The sequence below is a fragment of the Semicossyphus pulcher genome, unplaced genomic scaffold (genome assembly GCF_022749685.1).
Source record: "Semicossyphus pulcher isolate SPU_LCO1_2020_fin unplaced genomic scaffold, fSemPul1.0.p SCAF_8, whole genome shotgun sequence".
NCBI lineage: Eukaryota > Metazoa > Chordata > Actinopteri > Labriformes > Labridae > Semicossyphus > Semicossyphus pulcher.
Window position 1 is genome coordinate 13,821,356 of NW_027211759.1, and position 23,767 is coordinate 13,845,122.

The window sequence follows — 23,767 nt, forward strand, 5'->3', positions numbered from 1 at the left end:
CTTTAGTAGCAGATAGAAAACGTTGATTTGTAAACATTTAGCAGCCAAGACAGATTTCACAATAATGTCTACAGTTTGTTTTATGTGGATCATCTTCATTAGAAGATGCTACATCTTTAATCTGATCGTCCCTGTGCCAGTGAAACAGACAGGTGAGGCATAGAGGATTCTGGGAAATGATGAAAATAGGACAGGATCCGAGAAAAAGGTCTCAATTAAATCACTGTGACGTTTGTGATGTGACTCATAAAGCGGGGTCGTGTCCAGCATAAGCCTTTAAAATTCCCCCTGCCCGCTCATTCCCTTTGATGCTCCAGGTGTGTGATAGCATCAAGTGAGTCTTCAGTCCCATTTCACTACGTTGTTATTAATATTATCTCTGTTGTCCCACATTACACATCGCCGACTGTACGAGCTGCTGATGCTCAAGAGCCCAAATGTAGAAATCTTTTGTTCTCAAAAATGTTAAGCTGAAGAATATACGAGCATTTGCTGGATTTACTGGTACATGGTGGGTCAGTCGTCCATAAAGGTCTCTTATTACATGGTTTGACCTCATTTCATAACAACTATCTAATAGGGCTGAAGTCCAGGGATAAGTGGATTTTATTCATATTTTAGATAAATACGCTTTAAGAAAAGAAAAAGACTTCATGTTTTGATGATTTTTATTTTAGTAGTTCTCAGTTTCGTTCTATTTGGCGGCACCTAATGGCGATAAAAGGCAATTACGGGCACATCCAGATAACCAGACGTGCACGGTTGTAACTCTTGATTTTCCTCGCTGACGGTCGCTTTCCTTTTCAGACTGTTTGCCTTCATCTGAGCGGCGAATGTGTTTCTTTTTCTTTGGATTTTCACTTATTTTTGAAGTTGTATCTGTAGTCATCGATCTTTTCTTTGTTTGTTCAGCCATAGTAGATTACTGTTTACTCGCAACACTTGCAGAGACTGGAAACGCAGCCGCTTAGCTCCGCCTACCCTCTCTGGCAGACCAACCACTGCTGGGTGATGGAAAACATGTCACTAACTGGCCACCGCTTGGGATTTTTTCCATGAATGTCGCCACAGACACCCAGTCCATAATAATACTATATCCTGCAAATGTAAAGGCTTTCATCAGTGAGCCATAGGCTCAATCACCATTTTGTTACCTCATTCAGCGCTTGATAGTGACTTAACAGACATTTATTTCCATGAAAATCTTCGAGATTATATCTTTAAGGTCCCCAGATAAAAACAACAGCAGGTTGGATAAGAGCCACTCTTGTATTTGTGTTCTGCTCTTTATACTGACCAATGTTAATAACATGCAAACATAGGGAACAAAGACGCGTTCCCCAGGCGTGACTTTCTGTATGATGACTGCGAGTTTTTGCTCTTAAAAATAAACAAACAAACCTTTTAATTACAGAAAGCTTTTATTCACATGATAATACCTGGCAAGGACAGTCCAATGTTATGATTAAGATTTAACATTTTTAGACTTAAACTTTGAAGCTGAATCAATAAAAAAAACTTCACCTGAATATTAATCAAATTGGCAAATAAATGGAATGAGGGAAAAATAAGGAGACATTTGTGCAAAACCAAAGTTTTCACTGTGGCGATAAGAGCCTCCCTTTGGAAGCTTCGATAAAGGTTACAGTCCATAAATTAGGTCACAGTTTCAGCAGCAGTAGGAGACGTACATACAGTGTTAGTTTGGCGTAAAGAGGCTTCACACACAGCAGAGATCTTTAGTCAGGCATGCTGAGACCACAGGAAGCGATCGCAGCGCTCAAGCATCGTCTGGATCATCGCTCTGAAACAGGAAGCAAAAGTATAGTATATATAAATTACTGTTATACTTATCACAAAAGAGGTTCATACTCACTTTAAAAGTAAAATTCAAGCACTTTCAGGGTACCTAATCCTGCGTCTCATCTCTGAAGCTATTCTTTATATCTTCTGTTAGCCATAAAGTGGTCTTTAGAACGACAGCCTGATATGCTGCTAAATCAATAAAAAAAAACAACTGTTCTTTATTAGCTGATGAGGAATTAGAAATTAACAAGGTCAAAGGTCAAATGGCACATGCATTCTAGGGACAGAAAAATGCAGAAAGCCGTTCACAGCTTTGTATGAACCATGGTCAAATGGGTCTATTGAAATTACACGGCTTCTTTTTGACGTTAGAAAATAGTGCCAGAACTGCTTCCTGTTCTTGAACTCATAAAAGTTTAATAGTTTGACACTCTGACCCACCTCTGCCTTTTCTCAGCGACTCTCAGCAGCTCACAGACCAGTTTGGAGTGCGGCGAGAGGACCAGCGGCACTCCACACTCCTCCAGGACGGCCATGGCGCGGTCGGGCCCGGCTGCCTGAGCCAGCATCAGGGTCAGGCTCTCTGGGCTGATCTTCCCACCACAGTCTGCGGAGCCGTTGGACCAGCTGCTCCCATTCACACCCGCCTGCTGCTCTGAGTCGGCCGCAGTGCTGCACTGCTGACATAACTGGATCAGGAGCTTCCACTCCTCCAAAGTCTGGGGCTCAACACCTGGAAGATGACAGAGATAGAGACATTAGACTATGATGGTGTTTTTTCCTCTTTTTGTAAATATTTTGTGAGCCAGTGCGCTTTAGACATAGAGTGTCTCCTCTCCTCTCAGCCTGTTACAGATTATAATTCTGCTTCTGTGTGAAGTTTTACCTTCGGGTCCCTCCAGCAGGCTGATGTCATCCAGCTGACAGATAGTGGAGAAAGCTTCTGTGCGACGCTGCAGCTCACGGCAGAGGTACAGGTAGCCCATCCAGTATCTGCACACAAATCATATAATGGTTTAAATATGATGTAAACTTACAATTCCTGTTGAGTGAACAAAATTAGAAGTACCCGTGAGTGCGGCAAGTCTCTGCCATCTTCTGCTTGGAGGCCACGTCAGCAGGGAGACGGATGAGAAGAGACAGGAGGCGTCCATAACCCCAACTGAAACAATGAGAACGCCACCTGCAGCAGAGTCACACAAATATTTACATTTGACCGAAAACGTATTGTGCTTTTAAATGAGCGATCGATACAGAACATTTAAGTTATTTTGCATTTGTTAACACCAACAGAACCAGACCTGGGCTGTCCATCAGGAGTCATGGTGTCACAGTGTTGAGGGGCATCATGAGTGAGTGCCAGCTCCAGCCAATCCTGTCTCAGTGATTCTGGTTCAAGGAGGGACTGCAAAAATGACAACCTAGAGGAAGAAATGTAAGTAAAACTGATCAAGGAGAGTTTGATATCTTTTTTATCTTTGATAAAAAAAATATGAACTTGAAGATGTACCTGTGCTCCTCAGTTCGAGATTGGACCAGGTTATCCAGATATGCCAGGAAGTGGCTTTGCTGAGCCATGGTCATCACGTCAGCAGGAGTTATTGTAGGATAGAACTGGGAAAAGGAGCGCACGGCCGCCTCCCCATGCTTCTCATAGAGCCTAGATAACCAAGATTAGAGCAAATTTACTTCACGAGGTCAATTAGAACTGTGGTCGAGCTGACCGTGTTAGAGAGAAGTAAATGTACTGACCTGTGTAAGTGAGCGAGGAGAGGTGGTGCACTCCAGGGCTGCAGCTCTCTCAGACTGCGCAGTGACCTCAGCAAATCACCTCTCTGAATAACCTCAACCACCTTACTGGACTGAGTGAGATCTACAGAGAAAGACAAAAAGGTCATTTTTAAAGTGTCTGAGATTAAACTACTTGAATATCAGAGATGCATGGACCTCGAAGGTACTAGATGAGGTCTGAAATGAAGGATTGGATTACAGATGTGGAGATTAAACATTAATGATGGGCATGGTTTCAGTAAAAATATATCGACTCCTAGACTGGAAATTATCTGATTTTCTGTTTTAAAAATGGTTAAAAGATGTAAAGTAATTGAAAAGCACCGATTTAATTTTAAAACAGGAAATAGTGTTTCTTTTTGTAATTAGGCATATTTTTCTCTTTCTATTCTGGAACATGTAGAATAAAAATAATTTAACCACAGTAAGTCTGAAGAGAGACTAAAGGAGACGCTTCTGACCTAGCATGGCCTCAGTGAAGGAGCTGTGCACCTCCGGCTGCTCCTGGTAACACAGCAAACACATTCTCCTCACTCGCTCGTCGTCCAGCAGAAAGAAGTAGCGCCGCAGAAAAGTCGTGCATCTTAACCCTTGTTGGTTCTCGTGTTTTCTAAAGCAGCTGAGCTCTGTGTACAGCGTTGCCAGCTGTGTGAGATTAGCCAGGAGATCTGACGGTAAAGGCTCGGGAGCCACCACTCGCAAAGGCTCTGGAAGAATGTTCCCGTTTAAAACCTCAGGCTCCTTCTCAGCGGAGTCACACTGGTCCTCTCTTTCTCCCAGCTCAGGAGACTCCTCCTCCTTCTCCTCTTTTGTGCTCTCTGTTGGTGCTTCTGATGGGCAGGACGCCTCCTCTTGTTGCTCAGAGCTGAAGTTCAGATAATCCCTCTCCCACCTCTCCTCACCCGGTTCATCCACGATTGAGTCACCCACAGCAGCTAACCCGAACTCCACAGGTCCGAGTATTCGCTCCAACACTGGCAGCCACTCCAGCAGAGTTTCTCCCAGGCAGACTGGATCCAGCAGCACCCAAGGATCCTGGATTTGAGAGCTGAGGTTGGAAAAATGTGATATGTAAATGTGATTTTAGTTTCCAAAATGTTTTGAAATATAGCAGTCAGAAAACCTAAAATATCAGGCGCAGAACTTACATAGCTCGCTCTGTTGCAGCTCGAAGTTCCTGCATGTCGGCTTCTGTATTTGGCATTTCATCATAAGATCTGCATCAATAAATTCAATACTTTACCAACACATAAACACATATGCACTCTGTAGAATTGTTTTTACATAGGTCTGTACTCACTCATTGTCTATTTCCTCTGAGTACGGAGCTGTGGTAGCTGACATTTCAGCCTGTCCGCCCTCTCTGAAATCAGGTCTTTGCCAGAGCTCAGAGTTCATCTGGAGGGTGTTGATCTTCTCTGTTGTCTTCTTAACAAAACTAGAAACGCTGAGAAAAAGAAAATCAAAACAATATTGAAACTAATCACTCTCAGCGGTGAGATCACATCAGATAGGTTTACTATCTGACAACCAGGGAGGCAGACAGAACTTCAAACAGTGGACAATGTGATGTTTGGAAATGAAACCTGCCACATGCGTCTGCACAAATGACTGTAAATCTTAAAAATAAGATGGGTCTTCGGTGTAAAGGGGAAGTGAGCTGTGAAAAGGCACAGCTGCGCTTGATTGATTGGTTATTAATAGGAGTTTCCATCCTCATGAGAAAAAGAAGTTAAAGAAGTACAATCCACATCTTTTGATAAGTCTTAAATCTAAAGCTTCACAGCTCATTCTTCTATTTAAAAGCTGTTAGCATGTCTGTTCGTTATTTCTCTGGATGTTCACCTGTCTTTGACAGCCTGCAGCGCGATGCGAGGGGGTTTGGGGCGGAATGAGAGGGGGAGGTGGAACGGCAGGCCTTGCTCAGATCGCTCAGCCTCCAAACGCTCACTGCTCTGTGGATCTGGGTAAAGATGGAGGCAAGAGCCAGAGGAAAAACACAGATGGATGGAGCACTGAGGGCGAATGATGAAAGGCAGAGGACAAAGTGCAAGCAGATGGTGCAAAGGTGCCAGACACCACTATAGAGAGAATGTAAATTAAACACTGCACAATGCAAAAAATTAACAAAATGGTGAAACATGTGTGATACATGTGCAATGGAACAGACAGGAAACTGGATATTAAAAGTTTGATTACATTTGCTAAGCATGTCAGCCATCAATGTGTATCTCATAGCAAATCCAGGCGCAGCAACACTTTGATTCAAGTAACATCAGAAACACGTTTATTTATGTGGCAAACATGAGAGGGCAGTAAAAACATGTAAAGATATGATTATAAGAGTTGGAGATGAAGTCAAAGAGTAAAATTATTATTACTTGTTTATTTTGAAAACTTCTGAAGGGCTCAAAATACAAATGTGTAAATGGGCATTTTTCCTTCATGTTTTATTTATTATTTTGGTTTGTTACAAGACTAGAACAAATAATTTCACTCTCTTTTCACATTGAAATCAGTAAAGTCAGAAAAGGATTTTGGTACTGCTACACACACACACACACACACACACACACACACACACACACACACACACACACACAGTCAGAAATAAAGAAAAAGAAAGAGCGATGCAAGAGACAAAAGTGTGTATGAATACTTTTGTATTAATACTTTGTAGGTTTCTGGTTTCCTGTGGTTGTATTAGCGTTAGCCTGCCCAGTGTTTCTGAGTTAGTATATAAAAAAGAGGTTTTAAAAAGATAGTAGAAAGGAAGTGTTGATTATTATTAGTATTAAATAGTTATTTTAAATTAGCCCGTATTCAAACTATATTATTACAAATTGTTCTTTTTGTATGATTTCTTTATAAATTAATGAACAAATAGACAATTATCCTTCTGTTCAACTTAATTATATCTGTTAATTTATAGCAGTAATAATAGTAATTGTTAGTAGTTAGTTTGTTAACATTTAAAAACTACCTCTTTATAATATTGAAATCAGTCCATCCTAAGGAGGCGGTATTGACACAGCAGTTGTTTTTACTGATGTTTACTTGGCAGCCGGTGATCTCTTACCATGATCCGCCTGATCGTCCTCCTGCACAAAACTGAACTCTTTGAGCCGCTCCTCCTCTGACGTGGACGGATTGATGAGGGAGCTCGTCTCCTCATCTGACTGGCTTCCTCTGCGGCTGATCACACGATAGATTCCACAGTCCAGGACATTGAAGCTCTCCTGCATAATGGAGTGTTAGAAAATGTATTTTAGGGACGTTGGTGTTCACTCTTTGGTCCATCCAATAGAGATGGCTGTTCAACATGAGCCTGGTTCTGCTCAAAGTTTCTGCCTGTTAAAAGGACTTTTTTCATTGCCACTGTTGCCAAATGTTGCTATGTGCTGCTCATGGTGGATTCATGTTGGCTTTCTCTCTAAACAATATAACAGAGTATGGTCTAGACATGCTCTTTCTGTAAAGTGTCCTGAGATAACCATGGCTATGATTTGCCACTTTATAAATAAAACTGATTGACTGATTGAGCAGTGCTGTGCTTCTATGTTAACGACAGTTACGAAAGAAGTTAACAAAAATGTTTGCTGACTTCACACAAACAAGTTTAGTTCTAATGTTAAAACCTGCTAAAATGTTTATACAGAGAAATCATCTAAATAAAGTTTAAGTTATTTACATGTGAGGAGATGCTGCTTCTGCGGCTGCTGGAGGCGGAGTCCAGAGGCTCTAGTTTAGAGATGACTTCCTCCAGCTGGCCAATCAGCTCCTGGTGTGTGCTGGAACTGAGCTGGGACCTGAGATGTTCAAGGCGGTCGATGGGGATGGATTTCCTGGCCTGAATCAAACATGAATGATGTCAAATACTTTCATTAATACTTTACTAACAGTGCTATACAAACTTTAACCTGTAGACTGAAAATGTAATGTTTGGTTTAACCATGTGCACAAAACAAGATGAACTATTTGTAATATGTTTCTTATATTTTGAATAACTACTTTGTGCTTTAAAGTTACCTACATATTTCTTAGCAATAGCAGGAGCCATATCCAACACCTGCATATTTATGTGTTTTTATGCTCAGGCATTCAAGGAGCAACACCTGAGGTATATTCTGAATCTTAATCTAAGGAACAAAGAAAGTCCAGATAAAACTGGAATCTTAGCACTGAACACAGACTTATCACATGGGAAGCAGCCATCTTACCCTGCCGGTGGTGATTGTGTGCTGGAACATACAGCAGACTACAGCAGCTAGAGGCCAGGACTCCCTCCGTAGCAGACGCTCAACACATCGTTCAGCAGATAACAGGGAGAGGTGGGAGAGACGTCCGCTACCGTGGAGACAGAAGAGCTCATTGCGGTAGACTGCGATATCAACCAAGTCTAAAAAAAAAAAAAACAGGGAATAGGTTGCAATCAATTTACATTAAATTAGAACAAAACTAAAGGACTAGATGAAGGATTTTTGGAAAGCAGAAAGCAGCACCTTTGGCTTCAGTCCACAGAAGCACTTGTCCATTCTGAGGTGTGAAGACATAAATAGCTGAATCAGTCCAAGTCAGCAAGTTTTGGTCTCTACACAAATAAATAAAGTGTTAATATTTCACAATGATACAATGACTATTGACGGAAGTTGTGTTTTGTAATTAAATATTTTCCATGTTTTCAGAACTGTGCATTTGACACAAGTAGGGACCTAAAAACTCTGATAATAAAATATATAAATTAAAATAACATTACCCCAAATACAGCAGTTTAGGGAAGGCGATGGACTGGGGGGTCTTCTGCAGGGGGTTGTATTGTGGCTCATTTCTGAAGGTAAAAGAGAAACAGAGGACAAATGAGGAGTTTGGTCGTTAAAAGAAGTCAACTTAAAAACAGGAACAATCAGCACCTGTAAGTGATGAGAGGCAGAGGAGGACAGGCCAGCAGCTGTTTGAACTGGTGGGTGCTCTGAACATCGCCATTAAAATTGGCCTCCCATACTCGAGATCCCGGCCGAGCACAGTACAGCAGGGGGGGCTGACCGACCAACAAGCCCCTGTTCTGAGGGAAAAAACAAGCTCCATACTCCCCATCACGCTCCTTGTTTCCAACACGCCAGAACTTCTCCCTGAGGACAGATAAAGACGGACAGATTTATTTATTTATCACAACACAAAAAATGGTTGAAAAAGAAAATAAACTATTCTTCTTTCATCTTCTTTTATTATCTGCTTATACTGTACAGGGCAAAATCCAAAAAGAGACAGACCAAATGCCAAGATCAGTTTTTACAACAGTTACTGAAATATAGCTTCATCATCTTCCTAAAAGACACTGAATAAGGGAAAATATTTATCGACATATGGGTCGATATATCTCCCTACAAACAATCTGTCAGAGCCTTGCTGGTTCTCACCTCTCTGTGTCACAGAGGTAACAACGGCTCAGGGAAGACACGGTCAGGCGGCCATCTTGGTACCCTAGCTGAACCACTCTGGAGTCAACTGTGGTGACGGTCTGAACAGGGAAGATGACGAATGCCGACCCCTTCACACATATAAAATCATATCAAAACATAATCAAACATAATCATTGATGGCATGGATATAAATGAGGATGTGAAAAATAAGCAAGATACATTTAATTTTAGGAACAAAAATAGTTATCACAGGGATTATCCTTCAAAAATAATATCTGTCCCTTATTCACATGTAATTGTTCATATATGTCTATATCCAAGACATATATGTCACATCTATGTCACTAAAAGTTAAAAAATCACCAAATTTATTGTGCTAGTGGTGTGCACATTTTCCCATATTTACTACAACCTGTTCATGTTTACATTGCTTTATGAAATTTTCCAAAGCAAACAATTAGGTCAGTTTAAGATTAAAATCAATTTCAAACAGAGACAAGTACCAAATTGGCATGATGTTCCAATGTTTGGATAAACTATTAGTCAGAAATCACAGCATAATTGGTTCATCAGTGTACATTTTGTATTTAAGACTTGGGACTCTTAAGAGGACGACCTTACTTTGTTTAACTGGCCAAGTAAAAGTAAGCTGTTGTTATTATTAGTAACCTGGTCAGCTTGAGTGTCTCTGTGATTGTGGACTGTATGCACAACACCCAAAGACAAGTGATGAGTCAGAGAATTCATCAGATCATCACCAGGCTTGAATTAAGGCCTGCTGATGCGATTATGAACAGAGAGCTTAAAAAACCACCAGGATATTGAATAGAAAGTTACATTATCATTGATTTCCATGTCAGCAGTCACTACCTTTCCCAGCTTGGAGGATCCTGCACGGAGAAAGGACACCTTGCCTCCTGCGTCCCCCACAAAAACTCTAAGCGCGTTGGTGTCCCAGCAGAGCGCAGTGACGGCCTGACCTCTGTGCTCCCAGGACACACTGACCCTCTCTGGAGGACCCCTTCGCTCCAGCTGCAGCTCCCACACCACCACCAGACCCTGACTAGAGCAGAGACAAACAGAATAAACAATACACAAAACACAACCGAGGAATGTGGCACTAGATAACAAGGGTTGCATTCTGTTTGAGCGTAGATGAGTATGAAATATTTATATATTTTATACAGAGACTCCTACCTTGTTGCAACAGCGATAAAGTCTTCATCATGAGGGCAACATGCTACCTGAGTGATCCATCCCTCCTGAAACAAGCAAAGACAGGTTAGACTCTCAAAAACCTTAATGGAAATTATCACAGACCTGCACACCACGACTATAGTGCAGGCTGTTTTTGCACATAGATATTAAATAAGATATTACCTTGTGAGTAAGGATCAGTCTTTGCTTCCAGCCCTCCCTTTGAATCAGGTGCAACCCTCCTGCTGATGTTCCTAATGCGAGCCACTTCCGTGAAACTGCCAAACAGGTACACTGTAACACAAGACATTTTTAAGGTTTTAAACTGTAGTTTGGTTATTACAAAGTATATGAGGTACATGCCCAATAAGGTATAGCAAGCACATGTTTTACTATATACTATTTTAATAATAATAATATACAATAAACAGTTAATTGGTGATTTTATAAGAAAATTAACTGACACATTGTGAAACCTACCTTCAGTCGACCAGAGTCTAACCGGAGAGCAGACAGAAGTGGATCGAGGCAGTCAAACTCTGCCAGTACATGACTGTAGTTCTCTGGCACCACGGGTACCACAGGCATCTTCACTGGTGATCCTCTAAAACTGGCAGTGAGTGAGACATTCAGCACAGCATAAAAGAAAAAAGGCAAGGGACTTTCAAAGTCACTACTCTGCTTCTTTGCATTTTTTCAGTGCCCTCGCAAATTGACCATTCATGACTCCACTTAATCAATTTCCAGCCTGGTAAAAACTCTTATTAGAGTGTTCAGAGTGTTACTCTTGTAACACACTCCACAAGCTCCACTTATAGGATATTTTCTACTTTAAGACAGTTTTATTGAACTTTTGTAGTAATAAACATGAGGAAGAAGCTATTTGGACATGAGTTAAAACGAAACGTCATGTAAATGGTTGGAATTTTCTGTACTAAAATTCAGTTTATGGCTAGGGATTCTGGGGAAAGAAAACAATGCTATTATAAGAATAATTTAAATGCAGTTTGAGGCCCAAAAGGCTGTTTTTACAGGACTTGAGGATACCATTTAGCACAAAATGCAACACATCAAACTGTAGTTTCACTTTCATAACTTGTGGTTTTAGTTGAAAGCAGAAGCAACACTTCTGACAATCCAGATGCATTTATGAGGCCCCTCCTGCAAATGATTTGGCTCGCATGTTACAGACAGCATGGACGTATTAGCAGGTTATTTTTTACAGAATATTATTATATTTGGATGTCTGCTTTGTGCAGTGAAGTCAGTATTCGGTGGAATTTTACCTCTGTGAGATTTAAACTTTTATATTACATTAAAAGATTATAACTAGAGGCGCAATGATATTAAAACAACCGCTGGTCAATGTGACACAATTATTACTAACTACATCATATTGGAAAATTTAAACATGACAATGCATCAAATTGTTAAAGCTAATGTTTTGCTTTGAAGCGTTTAAGCCACATGAGGTGTCAAATTACATGAGGTGGGTTATAATGAACAATAGTATCTCTTCAGGAATTATAATGAGGCAGAAGTAAAGTGGCATGAAATGGAAATACCCAAGAGAAGTATCTAACTGGTAGCTAGCTCACAGAAGTACAGTGCTTGTGTAAACTTACCAGCTAAACAGGGCAGTGGAACGTTAACAGTCCAAACGTTAACAGTAACGGTCACACGTTAAAGTCAACAAACACAGACATTTCAAGCTTTCGTGCTTTTTTTTATTTATTTTTTTTACTTACCAGTATGTCAATTACTGTGACTCAGTCAATGGACCAGCTTAAACAACTAAACTTTTAGTGTGGGTTAAGGTTTTCATTTATTATACGCAGTTAAGTGCTTAATAATTAATAAGTCACTGCCCTACATTCAACTAAGAGGGTCGAGCCGATCGACCGCTGTGGCACTCTGTATCACGAGACCCGTCTCCTGACACTGATGCTAACGTTTCTATCAAAACGAACTTATTAAATGCCGACAAGCTTTAAAAATTAAAATACAAGTTCCCTATGGCTTTGTTTGACATGTACGCCGGCTAACTGAAATTATGATAAATCTGGGGACTCTGTTCAGAGTGCCCACTCGCTTTAGAGTCGGCGTATTTGCAATAACAAGTTAGCAAGCATGCTAGCTAGCAAGACAGTGATGTTGCCATTCAGTGATCCGTTTGTCAGTTACACTCACCAAATTGTCCGACTGACTCTCCAGTGTCACCGCTTACAAATCTACTCCAACCCGCTGTCTTACATCGGTGATGTTTTGCACTGTTTAACGGGAGAGAAAGTCAGCGGTATGTCACACCAAAGCTTGGGCAACCAGCCGTCTTGTCACCGCTTCACTCAGCTGATGTGAGGACACTTCCTGGAGGCAGCGTGACAGTTTCCCCAAACAGCCGCTTCCCTGGATGCCATTAGAAAAAGTGAAACTATATTATCCTAAGCAGCTACTAAGCTATTCAGAGAGGCAGCAAACTTCTACAGCTCTACGCGATGCTGTGTTAGAATTGCGGCATTAAAATGGATAATCGCGGGTTAGTTGAGCTAAATTGACTTCATGAAATACTGCAGTTTCATTAGACATGAACAAAAGCTTTATTCCTCACTTTAAGTCAGAATAACATTTGTCTTCAGTGCAGACAGAGGGTACAGACATTACAAACCAGTGACAGTGTGATTAGAGCCACACACACTAATGCACTCGAATGTGAAATGTCTTTACAGTATTGCTATATTCACTTCGCCTTTGTTCCACAAATGGACCCAGTGCTCAGAGGGGGCTTCTTGTATGTCCAAGCTCTCTTCCTGTGCTCTGTGCAACCATTAAACATGTGTTGGCAGCTCTCTGCTTGCATCCCAGCCTCTTGTCCTGAGTGTTTTTTCTGATCTTCCATCTGAATTTTGGTCATATTACAACACTTTAAAAGTCCCATTTTACGGCAGCGATCTCTCAACCATTGAGAAAAGAAATGAAAAAGAAACTAATTACAGTTATTTGTGACTCAGATGCAGTTAAGTCTCTGTTTAACAGTTGGGGATGTAGCAGCATCCATTGATATCCCTGTTGAGCCCCCGTGTAAACCACGTCTCATCAGGCTGTGATCTGCTGTCTTTCACAGCAGTCTGGAGAGCCTTCACAGGCTGTTTGTCCGTATACTTAAATGTCTTCCTTGTCCTCTCTATGACAAAGCTTCAGACCTCAAGTTTTCCTCAACATGCGTCGTGTCTGCCAGATGTGGAACTTGTTATAAGCTGTCTGCAGCATCTCCTCCAAATGCCCTGTGAGCTGTGGGAATGTCAAAGAGGTTTAGTACCAGTCAGTGCCACTTGGTATAAGCCACTGTGTCATTATTAACAGCTTAGAGACTTACATTTGTACTTAAGTACTGACGCTGAATCTTCTCCTGAAAAGGACGAAGCTTGGTCATCTGAAATCTTTCAAGGTTTGACTTCATCTTCGTCACCTAAATGAAAAAATATGATAATATTTAACACGATAACAAAAAAAATCATAAGGAAAAATGAAAACATGGTGTTGTTATTGATAGAGATTAAGCTATGCTATATGCTAAATGTTAACTTTTTAATGGCATACACTGATGGGAAAGGTTTCTGAAATATGGACAGCCAATTTAAGTTTTTTTTAAGTAGATGTAATAAGGGTTTATTGCATTAATCTAAATGAAAACATGTTAATATCCTAGTGAGAAAGATTATCTACAAATAAATCAGAGTCAAGATTTTACAAAATGCTGGGATATCCTGTTCTTTACTGTTATGTACAAGAGTGGCATTTGTTTTTTCAAACCACACTAGAAATGCTGATTGTTTGTTTATGTACTGTTAGACACATATCAGAAATGCAAACTGGCCCCTATTTTGCTGCCAAAATAATTTGTGTCAAGACAGGAAATATGTTACTGTGTGACAAAAATAATTTGTCCTTCTTTCGTTGCAGTGAATGTTAGTCACCTTCTCCTCTAAAAATGGTGTGTTTACAGGAAAACAGGACCAGAAATGTCTCAACAACTCTCCAGCTGCTGCATAAAGATGCTTCAACTCTCCTTGAACGTCAGTAGGTACCATCTCTGAAAGAAAAACAAAGATAGTCAAGTGCTGCCACTTTAAATGGATGACACAATGCCACTATCAGTGATGCATTTCATAAAAGACGTGACCATTGACCTTTGCATTTCAAGTTCATGTTGGATTCAGGTTCAAGCACGAGTGAAACTGTGGGTTATGACTGAACAAACCAGAAAGGATTTTTTCCACATATATAGGTCATCCCTCCCTCCTCTCTACAGATATGCTTTAGGCAACAAACGTTCACAACAAGTCATATCAAAGCCATTCAGTGATTGTGCAACACACTTACGACTTATGGCTTGCTGCGCTCCTGCCAGCATTAGGACACCACCTGGAGAAAGTGCTGCAATGGCAGAAGTAGCTGTAGTGCTGGACAACACCTGCACAGAGTATTTAACACTTTAAAGGCATCATTCATATTTAAGGCAATTAAATATCCATGATGTGTCAGGAAAACTATTATTTCTTGTGTAACGTGAAAATATTTCAACATTACAACCAGGTGTACGTGATCATAAATCACATGTTCATTATACTTGAATATATTTGTCAAAGACTGGAGTGAGAATCAGCAGATTCTAATTTCTCAATCTTAAAATGTTTCACCTGACCAAAGAATAAATTATTCAGTTATTGAATTATCTAGTGTCATCATCTAAATCTTAGAATGTGCTGTTATCTGACTTCTGAGCTTTGAGTTCATTAGTAGCCAACCCGTTTAGAAACTGCTGAGTATGTGTGCACCTGGTCAAGATCTGGCATTGGTTTTCATCATACATGACGAAGAAAGAGTAATGTAGTGTATGATCGAACCTGAGTGAGGTTGGGCTTGTAATTGACCATCTCGTGCTGGATGTAGTTGACGGAGTTGATAATATCCTGGCTTGTTGAATACTGTTGGGACTGAAGGGGCACGGGGCCGTGAGCATACCTAATGAATAAAGATAAAGTTTGGGTAGCATTATATTACACCATGTTACTATGAATTCAAACCAGAATACATCAACAAAACATGAAATATTTCATTCTTGGAAGCAAATAGAAAAGCATCATTCCCCCTTTACCCATGTTTTCATACAATGATACATTTACATTCTGAAGTGACATTCTGATTATGACCAGGGGCTGGAACTTTACACAGTAAAAGCAATGAATTAGACATAAAATGAAATACAAAATACTTTACCAAACAGTAGAAAGGATACTTTCTACTATAAGGAGGATTAACTGGAGAACTCGAAATTTAAATGAAGAGATAGACTTTGCCATCCTAATATCTACATTAGGGGCTGGGGGACCCGTTACGAACAAAAAAGTTTTTTAAAAATTGGAATGTTAAAAATGCAGACTTAGTGTACCTGTCAGACTTCTTGAGGTTTAACGCAACTGTTTTTGGTCTGTTTTCCCTTTGCAGATCTTCATATTCAATGGCTTCTTGTAATTTAACCTAAAAAAGTGGCAGAAAAGTTGACTCAGTCAGTTACAGAACAACAACTATATATCAGAAAATCTAAACTAAGAAAGCTACAGGGCCACCACACCTTCTTCACTGGAGGCTGAAAGAAGTCAGAATCTCTCGAGTTTCCATCTGTACTGCTCGTCTCACTTGCTTGGTCAGTTGGTGTTTCCCTTTAAAAATAAGATTCAGTTAGCAAAAACTTAAAAACACTGACCAAGTGATATTTCATTCAGAAAGTAGTTACCCCTTGCGTGAGCCTGCTGCCAGCACCATGGCACTGTGATGGTTGAACCGTTTTATGATGGCAGCGTTGCTGCTCTCCTTTACTGTCCTGTTCATGTTAGAAGTTGAGGCAGGTGCTATGGCAATGCCGTAACCCTGTGATATAAAACAACAAATCTTGAGGTCAAAGGACGGAGAGAGGAATGAAAGCTATACAAGTAATTGTGTTTTGAGTGGTAAAATGTGAAACTGATTGGACGATGAAGCCATTACATCTCACCTCATCCAATGTTTTATCCTCTAAGGAGAGGAGGTCAACCAAAGGATTCTTTACCCCTTGAACCACCATAGACTTTAACCCTGCATGAGACAGATTTTTTAGCTTTGAATAGGGTAGCACATTTGAGGTTTTGCTCGTATGCAATGATGAAATGAATGTTGATATAATACATGATGTGAAAATCCTTGCATTTATTTGTGATGTATAAAGCTGGAAAATGTTTTAAAAGCCCTACCCTTTTCATCCTGCTTGGCACACTCTGAGAAGATATCCTGCGTCCCTGTGTTGATGCGGTCTCTGTGGAAATAATGGGACTGGAAAAATCTTGTCCAGAATTCCTTCTCCGTCAGCTCATGAGGCACATTTTCACTGTACTTCTGCTTGACTGCAAGTACAACGTTAGTTGGTATAAATATATTAAGTCATAGCTTTTTTGTAAACGATGAGAAACACCAGCTGCACATTTAATATCTGTCACAGAGGTGAGCAGGAATGCACACTGTCAAGCTGATTTCATAAAGCAGTTCTTCCTCTGTGGCTGACAGTGTGAGGATCAGTAAAATCACAGTTGTAGTCTTTTGTTGAATTGAAAATCTGAGCTTGCAGAAGGCTTGTTCTGGTCTGTCATCACTGTTGCAACTGATAAGCTAACGTCAAACTTGAGATGGAAGTGATTACCTGCAGGGTACGTTCTGAAGATGGATTCAATAATGTCTGCTGTCAGATTATATCTCAAGCCATTGCAGCCATCTGTCTGAGGTCTAATGTCTGCCTGTAAAGCATGAAAAAAAAGTCTGTTCACGTTTTACAGATGCTGTTAATGCTCAAGTTGTCAATGCTAGCTTGTTTTAAAAAAAACATCTAACTGTGTCATGCTTGTACTCACCAGAAAGGCTCCAGATATACCGACTTCCTGTTTGTTGTTGTATAGTGCGGGGTCTGTGTTGTTTATGTCTCCTAATCGGTTGGCCCAGAATTCATCAGCACTGATCACTTGGCTCACGACGAGATCTTTATATAACTGAAAAAGCACTGGATCTTCTTGAAGCATCCTACAAGAAGAAATGAAACAACATTTTAAGAATGACATTATCAGTCGTGCTGCAACTCACTATTATATAAATTTTCAATTACTTTCTTATTAGTCAACTACAAAAATGTTTGATTTATTTTTCCAAAATCCAAAACAACATCCTCAAATGTCTTGTTTTGTCAATAACCATCAGATATTCAGTTTACTGTCATAGAGGAGTAAAGAAACCAGAATATATTCATGTTTGAGAAGCTGCAACAAGACAATTTGGACTTTTTGTTCTTAAAAAATACTCATACGACCATCGGTGATTAATTAAATAGCTAAACTAATTAAGCAGTGGTTGCAGCTCTAATAAAAATTATATTACGTCCACATAGACCAAGTCTCTTAAGTACAGCTGTCTTAAAACTATTGCAATCGAATAGTCCTGTCATACAATATTTACTAGTAAGTTTTTGTTGAAATTGTTTTCGAGAAATTTAAAAATAATTTGTGAGATCATGAAGTTATATTTCTGGTGCTGTGGATCTTTTATTTCAAGTATTTAAATCATGCGTGAACTTTCATGCTCAAGTTAAAAAGCAATTTATTTATACAGAGAATCTATTCAAATGGGTTCCAATGGTTCAGGTGCAAAAAGCAGATATCTATCTTTATTTATCTTCCTAAATCCTGTTAGTGTGTGTGTGCACTTCAGGGAATATTAGTCAAACTGGTCTTGGTTTAATTAATATAAAGATGGTCTCAATCTCAATCCTTCAAAAACTTAATAAAAACAACAAATAAAACTTACTTTTAAAAATAGATTTTTCATGATTTACATTACTCAAACAGGAGAAAAGTATGTTTTGAATGTGAATAAGCTTAGCATAGAAGGGTTCATCTTTAAGAAAAACCGTGCAATAACAGCTGGAGACTCGCCTGTTTTTCTCCTCAAGTTCTTTGTTGGCTTTTTTCTTGAACTTGGGCAGTAGCTGCTGCAGCAGCTCCTTAGCAGCCTCTCTGTCTTTCAGTGCAGTGCTCTCATTGGCAAAGTGGAATGTGGTACTATCGCCGGTGTGAAGGACCAGCTGGAGCTGAATTTTGGCTTTACCATCTGGGCTTATCTTCTGACCTATTCAGAAACCAAATTAGGAATAGCTTGTGAACACCACTAACACATGATTCTTACAGCACTACTTGTAATTTGACGATGTTGAGTACTCACAGCGAATATCTGCATACAAGTGGCTGACTGTGAAACGGTCTTTGCCCTCTGGGCCCCAGGCTATACGTTCAGCCATCAGATACAGTGTGCCATCCTGCTTCCTCTGGCGAACCTTTTTCACCACCAGCAGCACCTCCTCTGAGAGTGATGCCATGGCTCAAACAAAAAACTGGGAAAGCATATAGGATGGCATCATTGACAACGACTCACAGCAGTATTGATACGATCTGACAGATAAAATAATAGACACAACATTAGAAATGAATGTGTTGACCACATAAACATCAATTTAACGATGTGACTTAAACCAATAGTCGTTACTTGATCTGCTGCTCAATTAACATAACCGACATTAACGGAAGCAAGACCAGAGCGAGAAGCGAGTAACACTAAGATGTTAAGCTCTCTGTGTGACATACAAGCATTAACTATGTCAGCTGTTTGAGCTACAACTTCCTCAATAAATGGCATGCGCCCTACAACGCACTTATTCTTTGTTTGGTAATACGACCTACACACAAGGAAGCGACTATTGTGTTGACGCTTTTGATGATATCAACTTAGCTAGCCTGTGTTACGTTAGCTAACGTTAACAGTCAAGAAGAGAAAAGCCTGAGGGAGAAGTCGGTAATAAACTTACTTTACCTTCGAAAAATCGATACTGAAACAAACCCCCCGCTTTCATTTAACACATAGTCTCTAACTTATTTATTATTGAATACAAAATTAAGTAACTAGTTATTTCAGGTAGAAATTTGACTAGTCTAACAGTGAGTGCTCTGACTTCAGCGCCGACATGACTGCCAAGTTGTGTTACACTAAAAACGTTCCGGTCGGATAATGCGAAAAGAAAAATGGTTCCAGGCTATGGAGCCCGCGGATTTTTTTTTTTATATTGCGAAGATTCAGGATAATAATAAAAGGAAAGTGTAAACCCACTCTAAATCCATTTTACTGATCCAAATATTATTCAATATTATTATTCATTATAATATTTTAATATATTTTGGTTTTTGTATCTATTTTTTGCTTTGTGTCACATTACTTTTAATTGTTTTAATGCTCTGTTATTAACTGTGTGAAGCACCCATCATTTCTTTAATTTGTTTATTTTCTTTTATTGTTGTGTTATGGAAAGCACTTTGTAAACTTTGTTTAAAGGAGATGCTGTACAAACAAAGTTGTTAACATTATTGTTCTAATTATTATAATTCATTTCATGATGCTAAACTCCCAGGTGTATTATTATTTTGTACTATCTATGCAGCACATCAGTCTAATTTCTTATATTTCAACCTAGGTCATATTGCATGGTCCCTGTAAAATAAACATTCTCAGATTCAAATAATTTCAATATCAATTTAAAGCTCCTGTGAGGAACTTTCGGTTTGTGTTGATTTTGGCGCCCCTGTGGACAAAGCCGTACCTCTTATCTCAGCTGAGTTTGTCCTGTACATGTTTAAGTGATGTTTTTTAAGAAAAAAATCTCATCGTGCTTTCTTTAACAGTCACATCACACACTTTAAACAATTGCCCTGGAAAATGTAAACAAAGGCAGCATGCAGTTAATTGCTTCATCTGACACCCCCCCCAACAGTTTCAGGCATTCAAAATAACTATATAGAAATAATCAATCTTGTCGCTGATGGTTTGTTTTGTTTTTGTAGGTCATATAGAGTCTTCAGATTTAATTTCAGTCTGTTTCTTAACCTCCTCACAGGAGCTTTAATAGCACATCTTCTAAAATAAAGAATAAAAACCCCTTAATTTAAATATACTGTATTTTACCTAAATATTTGTTTTTGATGTTTTCAGATTTTATCCGTTTTTTATTTTATACTCAGTCTTGACTTGCAGAACTTCATTCTTGACTTGCAGTACTTTTTTCATTTCTCTTTATATTTTATACTTACTAGTACAAATGTTTAGAAAAGATATCACTCATTTTTTTTGGACTATTGTGGAATTAGACAATGTATGCACTTATAGCTGATTAATTGTGTGTCTACTTTAGAAATAATCACAAATAAAATTAAGTATGATCTATATATAAATGTATATATATAAATATAAATTTATCTAAATAAACATGATGGTGCCCTGCTACAAGCAAAATAAATATTATTATTGGTGAATTTAATAAACATTCTGCACTAAAAACACATTGCACATTAAAATGTAATAAAAACAGGGACACAAGATTATCAGAAAAACTGTGAGTTTTTAATGACACTGAGACATTCAGAAATGCAGAACTTTCACACATCAGATGTTCGACAACGGTAGTTTGGATAATCTTTGCACTCCTTTATTAATATATCTGATCTATTGTGAGGTCATTTATTTTGATTTATGTTGTACAATTTCTACATCATGCTGTCTATCTGAAGCCGTACATGTGTCTTTTAGCTCTTAAGTTATTTATAGTAAAAGAATGAAACACCCTCCAAGATTGAGAACACTGCATTATACAGTTAGAATACAGATAAATCCTCTTCAAAACCTAACAGAGACACCATGACACAAATGTGTGCTGTCATCACGGGGCTTTATGCAGATCTGCCCCCCTGACAATAAATGAGAAAGTGATGACAGTGTTGTCAGGGTACAAAGAGCCAATTTCCAGGTGTGTAGGAAAATTCAGACCACAACATCTCTGCCTTTTAAAAGCTGTAAGATATTTATATTTTTTCAATATTTATTTTGCTGGATACACAGACGTGTCTGTTCATTCTCAGATAGTTTTTGGAGAGGAAATGTTACAGTTTAAGAAGAATATTAGTCAGTTTCCCTTCAGTTTAGCTTAGCCTTAAATGTTTGTATTAGCCTTTGGTGTCCAGACATTCAGCAGCCTTGCAACCGCACTTGTCTACTACAATATAGGAGTGCTTCTTCTTGCTGCCATCGGAGCAGATCATCTCCACTTCCTTCTTACTGGTGGCCAGCTCTCGACAGCATGAGCATGAGTGAACCATACTGTTGCTCTCCGCAGAGTACCTGTGAAGAGAGACAGTTTCAGAAAGGATGCCCAGCTGTTTGATGTAAAATTATTTTGTAAAATATAATACTCCACTTGAAAACTGAACAAGCGGTTTAAGCATGAATGAGAATGAGAAGTTTGTACTGTGTATGCCTCAGATACTCACATTGATGAGGACGCTCCACAGGTTCCGCGACAGGCTGCAATTTTCACTGGCTCAACAGACTTGCAGTCCTTTGTCTGCAGGTAGGTGGTGTTCGTCTGCATTTTACATTCGTGACGAGGGGTACCTGTGAAAGACACATAACACCTTTAAACACACATACTCAGGCAGTATAAAATATAGCATCTAAATGTGGAATTTTAGCCTTTTGAATAGTTACAAATGTGTTCTGTTCAGGCTATTGTTTTTCATGGGCCGCAGAAGTTTGCAAAACGAGTCCATTAGTATTAACTCAGAAAACTTTTAACTCAAAATGATTTAGTATAGAATCAATTGGTTAAGCTTTTGATTGGTTTGTTGACAGAAAAATAATAATCAACTATTATCAGTCATAATTTCTAACAAAAATGCCAAACATTTACTGGCACCAGCTTCTCAAATGTGTGGATCTGCTTCCTGTCTGTGTTTTATGTCAATTTAAAAGAATACTTCTGGATTTATTGGTAGAATATGAAGACATAATCTGTGACTTTTTACTACTTTTTTTTGACATTGAAATAAATATACATTATTTTATGTTCTGGCGTGTAACTTATCATAACAACTCATACTTACAAGTTTTGCAACAGCCGTTCATGTCAGTTGTTTCAGTACCCTGTAATATGGACAATATGGATTGTGAAATATGCAGAGACACCACTGACAGATAGGAAGTCACACATGCGCTGCTTCTGCACAAGGAAATATACAACTGGAAAGAAAATTTAGAGACCACTCCAAATGTTCCTTAAATCAGCATCTCTGTCTACATGTCAACGCCAGCCCAATCCAGATCTGAACGCTGCCCAACACCCAACAGCAATGTGAAAGTCTTCCAAGATGCATGAATGCTATAATTAAAAATCATTCCACAAAATACTGATTTGTGAACTCTTCCTAAGTTAAAACATTAATATTCTGTTGAACATTAACTTGTTTTATTTGCATTATTTGAGGTCTGAAATACAACTTTTTTGCATTTTTTTGTTATCTTAACCCCTTGTATTTATGCCATATGTCATATTTCTTTACCTTCAGTCATATATTCATATGAATGCCGCCTTCTGTACAATGTCAGTATATTTAAAACCAAATGTTTACACATTACATCAGCATGAATAGCTTAACTAGCCCCATATCCTTGTAATTAACACATGACAGGGGCGGCTGTGGCTCAGTGGTAGAGTCGGTCGTCTTTCAATCGGAAGGTCAGAGGTTCGATACCCAGTTCCCCAAGTCTACATGTCAAAGTGTACCTGGGCAAGACACTGAACCCATAGCCCATAGCCAACAGGTATGAATTTGTTGACTGATTGACAGTTAGTAGGTAGTAGCCTCTGCCATCAGTGTGGGAATGTGTGTATGAATGGATGAATGTGACATGTAGTGTAAAAGCAGCTCTGAGTAGCTGCAAAGACTAGAAAATCGCTATATAAGTACAGTCCATTTGCATTTTGAGTCTTTTAACATTTTGGATGCAAAGTAGACTGTAAGATAAGCCAGCATCACAAGTACCATTTCGAGATGGCATGATACTCACAGGTATGCAGTTCTCTGGATCAAATAGAGGACATTCGGTGTGGTTTACTGAGGTTACAAATTCATCCTCCACCTTTTGGCAATCGTACTTGGTGCAGTTGTCTTTTGGTGGAGACCAAGACTTAGAAGGCTGTCAAAAGTGTAAAATTGGTCAGTACATGAAGAAAAACATTTAAATACCACGATTAAAGGTTACAGACACTGAATATGAAGGTGTTTTCACTACACTGTACTTACTTCAATAAGTATGGGAGAGGGGACGCCTGGGATCTTCAATACACAGTGTGTCTTTTTGCATGATGGACAACACTGCCCGGGTATCTTTTCCAGCTCATGCCCCTGAAAAAATGCAAAAATCAAGATGTCAAAACAAGTTCAAACATGAAGAGAAATTAAAATGATTATAATTTACAGAATATTTTCACCCCTTAGGATATATTTATCTTAATTACTAAAAGATTGTCACCTCCAGCTCAAGTGTTAAAAACCATTCTGATGTGCAAAGGTTTAAGATAACTATCTCTGAGATTTCTGCTG

General features: G+C 39.1%; 3 protein-coding genes across 3 annotated transcripts in view; all 3 read right to left on the reverse strand.

Moving 5' to 3' along the window:
• Nucleotides 1-1,443: 1,443 nt before the first annotated feature.
• Nucleotides 1,444-12,551, reverse strand: hps5 (HPS5 biogenesis of lysosomal organelles complex 2 subunit 2). Its single transcript, XM_069687280.1, has 23 exons — nt 12,405-12,551; nt 10,695-10,824; nt 10,398-10,508; nt 10,215-10,279; nt 9,888-10,080; nt 9,015-9,145; nt 8,508-8,726; nt 8,354-8,425; nt 8,100-8,188; nt 7,818-7,996; nt 7,289-7,447; nt 6,677-6,836; nt 5,443-5,560; nt 4,898-5,044; nt 4,746-4,814; nt 4,059-4,645; nt 3,559-3,679; nt 3,317-3,466; nt 3,108-3,227; nt 2,876-2,989; nt 2,693-2,799; nt 2,248-2,539; nt 1,444-1,804 (listed from the first exon to the last, which is right to left on the reverse strand). The coding sequence occupies exons 2-23, from the start codon at nt 10,800-10,802 to the stop codon at nt 1,744-1,746; spliced, it is 3,372 nt and encodes a 1,123-aa protein (XP_069543381.1). The 5' UTR covers nt 10,803-10,824; nt 12,405-12,551; the 3' UTR covers nt 1,444-1,743.
• Nucleotides 12,552-12,822: 271 nt separating this feature from the next.
• gtf2h1 (general transcription factor IIH, polypeptide 1) lies at nt 12,823-19,302 on the reverse strand. Its single transcript, XM_069687260.1, has 15 exons — nt 19,155-19,302; nt 18,510-18,678; nt 18,224-18,416; nt 17,153-17,318; nt 16,945-17,038; nt 16,502-16,651; nt 16,267-16,346; nt 16,009-16,142; nt 15,847-15,934; nt 15,664-15,752; nt 15,119-15,236; nt 14,595-14,685; nt 14,189-14,304; nt 13,588-13,680; nt 12,823-13,502 (listed from the first exon to the last, which is right to left on the reverse strand). The coding sequence occupies exons 2-15, from the start codon at nt 18,661-18,663 to the stop codon at nt 13,416-13,418; spliced, it is 1,653 nt and encodes a 550-aa protein (XP_069543361.1). The 5' UTR covers nt 18,664-18,678; nt 19,155-19,302; the 3' UTR covers nt 12,823-13,415.
• Nucleotides 19,303-20,722: 1,420 nt separating this feature from the next.
• Nucleotides 20,723-23,767, reverse strand: part of muc5.1 (mucin 5.1, oligomeric mucus/gel-forming) — a 30,067-nt gene continuing 27,022 nt past the window's right edge. The window contains exons 36-40 of the mRNA XM_069686063.1: nt 23,468-23,569; nt 23,232-23,360; nt 22,268-22,307; nt 21,656-21,779; nt 20,723-21,506 (exon numbers count right to left, since the gene is read on the reverse strand). Of these exons, the coding sequence (XP_069542164.1) occupies nt 21,332-21,506; nt 21,656-21,779; nt 22,268-22,307; nt 23,232-23,360; nt 23,468-23,569 (570 nt within the window). The 3' untranslated portion in view covers nt 20,723-21,331. The remainder of the gene's footprint in view (nt 21,507-21,655; nt 21,780-22,267; nt 22,308-23,231; nt 23,361-23,467; nt 23,570-23,767) is intronic.

Coding starts and splice junctions, on each gene's coding strand:
- gtf2h1 (XM_069687260.1), bottom strand. CDS start 18,663: ATGGCATCACTCTCAGAGGAGGTGCTGCTGGTGGTGAAAAAGGTTCGC. Junction 18,417..18,509: donor CTTGTATGCAGATATTCGCT/GTGAGTACTCAA, acceptor GTTTCTGAATAG/GTCAGAAGATAAGCCCAGAT. Junction 16,652..16,944: donor CTTCAGAACGTACCCTGCAG/GTAATCACTTCC, acceptor TTGTACTTGCAG/TCAAGCAGAAGTACAGTGAA.
- hps5 (XM_069687280.1), bottom strand. CDS start 10,802: ATGCCTGTGGTACCCGTGGTGCCAGAGAACTACAGTCATGTACTGGCA. Junction 10,081..10,214: donor TTTATCGCTGTTGCAACAAG/GTAGGAGTCTCT, acceptor TCTCTGCTCTAG/TCAGGGTCTGGTGGTGGTGT. Junction 3,228..3,316: donor TCTCGAACTGAGGAGCACAG/GTACATCTTCAA, acceptor TTCTTCCTCTAG/GTTGTCATTTTTGCAGTCCC.